General features: G+C 44.7%; 1 protein-coding gene across 1 annotated transcript in view; it reads right to left on the reverse strand.

The window, feature by feature from the left end:
- ANXA5 (annexin A5) overlaps window positions 1-7,064 on the reverse strand; it is a 32,198-nt gene extending 25,134 nt beyond the window's left edge. The window contains exons 1-2 of the mRNA XM_084855943.1: window positions 6,904-7,064; window positions 6,422-6,462 (exon numbers count right to left, since the gene is read on the reverse strand). Coding sequence (XP_084712069.1) covers window positions 6,422-6,430 — 9 coding nt within the window. The 5' untranslated portion in view covers window positions 6,431-6,462; window positions 6,904-7,064. The remainder of the gene's footprint in view (window positions 1-6,421; window positions 6,463-6,903) is intronic.
- Between the last annotated feature and the right edge of the window lie 1,289 nt (window positions 7,065-8,353).

Genomic DNA, 8,353 nt, shown 5'->3' on the forward strand with positions numbered 1-8,353 from the left:
TGCCACCATTATTTACTTATGGGGCAGGGCAGGTGGCTGGTTTGTGCCAGTTTTTAGGATTTATAACGCAATCCTATACATGTTTACTCAGAAGTCAGTCCCACTATGTTCAGTTGCCAATAGGGCTTTCTCCCAGGTAAGTGTGCTTAGGACTGCAGCTGCCTTCCCTTAGATCTCTGTAAATTTAATTCGAGATAAACGCCCATTGGATTGCACTGTTAATTCTTGAACATTAATTTCTACAGCAAGCAGAATTGCCAAATGCAACCTGCTCTATCAGCTACACTTTTTGGTTCAAGGTTGGCATGCATCTGGGCAAACAAACCCTGGTAGAGGGAAGGGAAACAGAAAAAAATCAGTTGGAGAGAGAGGAGAAAGAAGGGTGTGTGTGTGTGTGTGTATGTGTGTGTGTGATTCAATCCAGATGGGTGTGTGGATGTTTCTGTTGCAGGATAAGAGAGATATAATGAAGATTATATTATATTAGCTTAGGGACAGCTAATGGGTAATGTTGAGGCACTAAGGGAGTGTGCAAGGGGGCTGTTTAAATGAGAAGGGATCTGTCCATGAGGGCTGAGTTGAGCGGGTGAAGCTTCCACAGACTATCATATTTTGAAAAACTAAAATGTTTGTGTTGGATTGAGTGAGTGGGTGAAAAAGATTAACACCCCTGCATTTTTTCTCAGACGTCCAATTGAAATACCACTGCGTTACTCTCAGCTGCACTGTTTTTGGATCCCAGTTGACAGCTGTATATCTTACAAGGTTGTACAATCTGAGAAGGGGGCGTGGCTGTGACTGTCACAAAGGGATCCTGCACTTCTGAATTTGCCACTACACTACTGCATGCATGCACTCTGAAAACAGAGAAGCAGGCAGCAGGAGGTCTACTGGGTTGTCACTACGTGTGAACCTTGCACAGTGGTCTAACTATGGGTTAAGATGGGCTAAGGCCTTCCAGATGTTTTGGACTGTAACTGCCACTGACCATGCCAGATGGGGCTGGTCAATGGCAGTTATAGTCCAAAATGGGAGCTGTAGTTCAAAATATCTGGAGGGCACCAGGTTGCCTACTCCTGGCCTACATGGGTGATGTAAGGGGGGGGGGCAAATTAGGGCCAAACTAAGTATTACACAGGACCTGCTTAGCACAGATTCTCAGTGCAAAGGGATTTGTTTATGTTTGTTTTTAAATGAAGAGCAGTTATGGAGTCTGTCCACCAGTTAAAGCAGAAGCCTTGAAAACCCATAATTTTACTCTGGGTTTTCTATAATACTCCTGATTATGTTTTATTGGACAGGGCTGCAGTTGTGTGTTGTAGGTCTTGTTTTGTGCTGGTATTTGTTTTTTTTAGAATGCTTGCTACAGTTGATGTTTTTACTGTTTTTAGTACTGCATCAGTTTTTATTGTGCGAGTTTTACTGTTGTACATTGCCTTGGAAGGGCTCCTCCCCTGAAATACTTTAAATAATAAATAAATAATTTCAGCAAAGACAGACTGCTTAACCTTCTTCCCTGCTGCCATTTGTCTACTAAGAATCTCCCCAGCTGCTTTTCTACTCATCACAGAGGGAAATGATATGGAGTAGTACTTTATCTTTCTTCTCCATGACGAGAAAAATATGGTGGGGGATTTTTAGTGTTCAATGATGGGATGAGAAGCTATTAAGCAGCCTCTTCATCCAGTGCTCTTCCACAGCTTCTCACTTTATTTTTAAACCAAAACACTGGAAGATTGTCCCTTGTATTACATCTATTTTGGCCTTTACACCCTCTATTCCTAAACAGATTCTTTAAGCATCTGCCACCCTTGCTTATTCTTTTGCAACATTTGTTATCATACTGATACAATGTCCCTACAGTGAAAGAAAAAGAAAAACCCAGAGAAATTAAAAGTCTGCCCATTATCTCCTTTGATCATTGGTCCAAGAGACTAAAGTTGTGAAAACATTCTTACTGGGTGCACCCAAACCAGCAATCTGGTGGAAAAATTGCATGATCTGTTACAAATAATTGTATGAAGAGGTAGCACAATCCACACACCATTCCAAGATCTGTCCTCCACTTTGTCACCTTTTTGCATTCAAATACTTGGAACTCATTTCTGAGGTACAAGTGTTTGTGAAATTAATCTGGGAAAGAGGTTTCTCGTGGTACTCTTTTCCAGCCCTTGTTCTGACCCTTTGTTTTTTATGGTTCTTTTTTGTTTTGTGGCCAGTTGGCCATTTCTCCCCAAACCACTCTTCTCCCCACTCCTCTCGTCCCCCAGCACATGCTTCAAAAAACCTTCACATCCTGTGTAACCAAAAACAGCAGCCGCATGCATACCATGGGCAACAACAGACCTATTGTACTGTTTCAAGTGTGCCCTGGCCTGAAATGTTATCATCCGTATGTACAGCCTTACAAGTCACAGTTATGAGGGGGTCTGCTTTTTAAATATGTACAAAGGTGTGTGCTCTTAGGATTTCTTCCAACAGGACACAGATGCTCAAGAATAAAATATGAGTATAAAATGTTTGTTATGAAGGGTACATGACTGTGTAAATTCTGTTTCTCTTTATACAGCATATGAGTAACAGAAGTTATACAGTGGTGATGCTAGGTAATGTTCAACCTGTTCTGGAGAGGGTTGCACTCCCCCTAAAGGATCAGGTTCATAGTTTGGGGGTGCACTTGGACCCAGAACTTGAGGCACAGGTGGACTTTGTGGCACAAAGCACCTTTTATCAGCTTAGGCTGATATACCAACAATGCCCTTATCTTGACAGAGATGGCCTAGCTACAGTTATCCATGCTCTCATAACCTCTTGTTTTGATTACTGCAATGCGTTATACATGGGGTTGCCTTTGAAAACGGTCCTGAAACTTCCGCTGGCTCAAAAGAGGACAGCGAGATTGTTAATGGGGACTAGCCAACCAGATCACATTACACCAGTACTTTTCCAGCTGCACTGGCTGCCAATCTATGTCCAGGCCCAATTCAAAGTGCTGGTATTAACATTCAAAGCCCTAAACGGCTTGGGGCCAGGTTAGCTGAAGGATCGCCTCCTCCCATATGTACCTGCCTGGACCCTAAGATCATCTTCAGGGGTCCTTCTCCAGGAGCCCCTGCCAAAGGAAGAGAGGCAGGTGGCTACTAGGAAGAGGGCCTTTTCTGCTGTGGCACCCTGGCTGTGGAATGAGCTCCCTAGAGAGGTTCACCTGGCACCTACAATGTACTCCTTTCGGCACTAGGTGAAGACCTTTTTATTTTCCCAGCATTTTAGCTTCCTAGTCTCTTAGCTCTGTTCTTTTAAATCTGTATTTTAAATCTCTGCATTGCTGCTAGGTTTTCTTCTGGTTGTACGGCAGAGGATGAGATGGCTAGATAGCATCACCGATGCAATGAATATGGACTTGAGCACACTCCGGGAGAGAGCGGAGGACAGGAAGGCCTAGCGTGCTATGGTCCATGGGGTCACGAAGAGTCGGACACGACTGAACAACAACAACCACCTTTCATATTTTATATTTTATGTTGTACTTTGTGTTTTTAATTTTTGTGGACCACCCAGAGAGCTTTGGCTATTGGGCGGCATAGAAATGAAATAAATACATACATACATGAGCAGCAGGGATCAAACTGCTGCCTATCGTTGTTTTAAAAGGGAAATCCCTAATGTGCCCTTTATAGCTGATGCAACATGTTTTCTGGTTTCTTTGGATGACACATACACACACACACGGCATCTGCAAGTGCTGCTATAGAGACAGCTTTGTTAGGAAAGGCAAGTCAGTCAGGTCAAGGAAACTCCTCCAATTACAAAGAAAGCAGGTAAGCACGGCAGCAAGAAGGTTACTCTAGACGCTAAGGGCAGGCACTGCAATATAACACTACAGCTATTGAACAAACCACACAGGCACTTCTACGGCAGAACAAGACCAAGCACATATACAAAGTGCCAGCAACTTTTACAATAGATCTATTACTATCCTGGGCATTTTCTGTAAGACTGAAGAATTATATTTGTTGTAAGCTCCTGTTCATCCATTCCTCATACCTTTTATGTTTTTTGCAATACTGCTTGAATGTTACAACAGAGCTGAACTGTATACAATGTAGGATATACATGAACAGCCTCCCAATTGTATTTTTCATGAGCAACAGTGCAGCAGGGTGGGAAGGACTGAGCAAGGGAAGAGAAGCATACACTGCAACCCTACACATGTCTATTAAGAACTAAATCCCATTTAGTTCTATAGGGCTTACTCCTCAGGTAAGTAGGTATAGGATTGCTGCCTTAACTTTTTTCTCCCTTGCCATTTTTCCTCTTGGAAATCATCCTGCTTTCCTACCTGCATGGAAAAAGATAAGGGGTCCTGTATCTTTCACCCTGCAGGAAGAAAAGATGTCTGGGCAGGTAATTTTAAAAGGGGCAAATGGAAGGAAGGAAACAGTCTTCCAATTTGATTTTTAAACTGAAAAGCAGCCTTTGGGTGGGGATGGAAGAGATGCTTAACCCCTTTCAAATACCAATACACTGCTGCAGGACTGGGAAATGAGTTCAGGAGTTGTTTTACATGGTCCTATTTTCATGCAATACATGCACAGCCGTTACTGGTTTGCTGAGTGGGATCTGAATGTTTTTCATCAAGGCTGCCATTGTGCTGAGGAAGAGACTGCCCGACCAGCTATAATAGCACAAGTACAGCACCTAAAAGAACATATTTGACATCTGGGAAGGTCAGATTTGGGACACAGTGACTGGTCAGGGGCAGGCAAACCCGTGCCCTCCAGATGTTTTGGACTACAACCCCCATCAGCCCCAGCCAGCATGGCCAATAGTCAAGGATATGGGAATTGTAGGCCAAAACATCTGGAGGGCCACAAGTTGCCCACCCCTGTTCTAAGTGGTAGAAAAGCTGCACATGGCCACAACGGCTTTTAGTGTTTTGACTCCAAGCTCCAAGCCAGTCATGCTGTATCACAAAGCCAATGCTGAGGTGGTGGAGGTTGTGAAACCATGAAGGAAGGATTGGTTAAGAAAAAACTTCTGTGTAGTCGTATACTGCTCCGAAGCTGTGTACTCCTTCCAATCACATCCTGCGCTTGAAGAGATTTCTCTTTTGACTGAACTTACTAAGCTTTTTCAGTGTCAAACTACATCTGATGTGGCAGTTCCAGAACTGGAATGCCAATCAATCATCTCTTTATTTTAGAAAAAGCAGCCCCGGGAAGTCCCAATTTAGACTGAGGCTGTGGTGCAAGGGAGGAGAGGGCCTGCTCTAATACCTCAACTTAAATCATCCCCCAGAGCTGCTATTAGCAGTTAAAAAAAAAACCTTACAATCTTAAATTCTTCAGCCCATATATTTCCTCCTCAGTAGCTAACAGCAGCTTGGGAAGGAGGAGATTTGAATGAGTTTTGCATCCTTGTCTACCAACATCCCAATTCAAGTTGTGTCATCCAAGATTTTGGTAAAATTAAAAGACATTAGGAGTTCCAGTGAAGGAATTCGATCCTCCATTTCCATTCTTGCCCACACCAAGAAAGTCTTGCCAAGATATTTCAAATACTCTGAAGGAATCCACTTCAAAAATTTAGAGGGGGAAAAACTCAAAACGGCCATTCAGGGGATGGTTTTGGTTTTTTAAATAAATATAGTGAGCAGGAAGCCTGACCACAAAAGAGTAAATAGTGGAAAATGGAAGAGAAGAAAAAGGGAATCAAGACTTTTTAAAAAATATATTTTGGACGTTTAGCCACTAGAAATAAGCTACACCCACTCACAGCACAAATTTACTGAGTGCAGGAAATGTGGCTAAAAAAATGGAAAATGGAAAAAGTCTGACGTGGATTTCACATGACTAGGATGAGTTCACTGTGTTCCTGACTCAACCTCTCTTTAAATATTTGGATGAAGACAAAATCTAGCGTTGAGCAATAAGAAAGTCAGAGCAGAAGTGAAAGTCTCCACGCCCCAGTGGTTATGCCGAACTTTCCCACCCACCACAGCTCATCCTTCTTTGAGACCAGGGGCTAAGAAAAATTGTGGGAAAGGGATGGAAGACATCATGACTACAGAGGACATTGACTGAGTACCATAACTAGGGGGAGGGGGGCTTATGTTCCCACAAGTATCGTTTTAAAACAAGAACAATTCAAAAACTCTGTTTTGCAATTGCAAGAACACTGGTTGCCTGTTTCGCAAACTACTCTACCTCGCAGGGTTGGTGTGAGGATAAACGTGCCCGGCGGAGACCATGCATGCCGCTCTGAGCTCTTTAAGGAGAACGCGGGGATAAAAGTGCAATCAATGAAGAAATGCACATCAAAAAATTTCCCGCAAAGTGGCGCTAATGTTACAATTGGCTGGCTGCCTTTTCGCCCCTAATTTTTAAAACGTAAGAAGACGAGAAAGCAAAATATGACTCACCTTTGCCATGGCTTCGGGGCCTGATCAGCGAGGAAAACAAGCTGCAAGGGAGGAGAGATAACAAGGGTTTCGGGTTGAGCGGCGGATCGTTCAGAATGCAGGCAGAAAAGTTACCGGCAAATTCCGGGGCTTCCCAGGAAACGGCCGTATAAACGCGAGAACCCGGAGCACCACATTCGCGATTTCGGGACACGCCCGTCGAGGACCAACGCCCCAAACCGGGGAACGTGTCGCCCTTCCTCCGGCTTCACCTCAATTTGCACTAGCAGCGCAGGGGAGGGTCCCAGGCAGACAAGATCTTCCCCAGCGCAACCACAACATATATTTTAAACACACACACAGTGTGGGATTTTTATTTTTTTAATTTGAGCACCCCACAATGGCCTCCGCTTTTCTAGAAACTCGATGCTTTAGTGGCCTCTAGCCACGTAGTTCTGGATCAACATAGAAGCCACGATTCCCGCCCCGCCCCCCGTACTCACCGGAGCTTTAGAACTAACGCAGTGCAGACGCGAACGCCGCTCGCTACGAATGCCACGGCGAGGAAAATTCGAGCGCCCTTGTTGCGCGCCACGCCCTGGGCTCAGACTTACTCTCCGGCGGCCTGCCGAGGCCAACCCCGCGTTTTCCTGCCTCTAGCCACACCCCGGTAACTCTCCGTTACAGCCAGGGCAGGGCAGCGCAGGGCGGGGGAGCTCAGCTCTGTTTCCGTCTGAATCCCAGCCAGCGCGTTCCTTCTCTGCTCCCTCATCACTAGAGTAAGCAGAGAGGTTTGTGTGCCCATATGTTTCTTGCTAAGTTTTAATAATGGAAACGCGGGCACGAAACTACTTTCTTTCTCTCTGGATCATCAGCAGCAGCATTACTAACCATTTCATTCTATCCAATTATTATTGTTATTATTAATAATATCCCGCCTTTTTTCCCTCTTGCAAAGAACCCAAGGTGGCATACACGCTCCTCCTCCTCTCCATTTTATCCTGGCAATAACCCTGTGAGGTATGCTAGGCTGAGAGCATACAGCCCCAAGCGACTAGCCCAAAGTATCCCAGTGAGCTTCGTGGCAGAGTCGGGACTAGAACCTGGGTCTCCCAGGCCAACTCTCTAATCGCTGCACCACACTGGCTTTCTTAGTAGGCAAAATACTTTCTCTTCCTTTATCTCATTGCACATCCTATGCCAGCTTTTAAAACCAAGGCTGTGAATTGAGATTTACTTGTGAGTAAACCCCAACAACAGACACGCTTCCTACTAGTAGGCATGAAACCACTGGGAGAAGTTATCCAGAGATGTGGACTGAGGTGTCACTGATATGCAGGTGACACCCAACTCCATCTCTGCTTTTCATCAATCCAGATGAGGGAGTGGGTGTTCTGAATCAGTGCCTGGGTGCAGTAATGGACTGGATGAGGGCCAATGAACTGAGAATCCAATTAAGACAGAGGTACTAGATGGCTCTTCTGCCTGGCTGAGTGATACTCAACCTGTTCTGGAGGGGGTTGCATTCCCCCTAAAGGATCAAGTCTGTAGTTTGGGGATGCTCTTGGATCCAGTATTACAACCTGGAGGCACAGGTGGCCTTGGTGGCATGAAGCACCCTTTATTAGTTTAGACTGATAAACCAACTAGGACCCTGTCTGGGCAGAGATTGCCTAGCTACAGTTATCCATGCTTTGGTAACCTCTTGTGTGGATTACTGTAATAATGTATTAAAAATGGAGCTGCCTTTGAAAATGGCCTGGAAACTTCAGCTAGTCCAAAACAGGGCAGTGAGATTGTTAACGAGGACTGACCAACTTGATCATATTACACCAGTGCTTAATGATCTGCACTGGCTGCCAGTCCATTTCCAGGCCCAATTCAAAATGCTGGTCTTTAACTACAAAGCTTTAAGGGCTCAATTCTATCTGGATAGGCAACTGCCTATCCAAA

This window comes from Heloderma suspectum, chromosome 5, assembly GCF_057233095.1.
Source record: "Heloderma suspectum isolate Gila_16-S chromosome 5, 16-S_ref, whole genome shotgun sequence".
NCBI lineage: Eukaryota > Metazoa > Chordata > Lepidosauria > Squamata > Helodermatidae > Heloderma > Heloderma suspectum.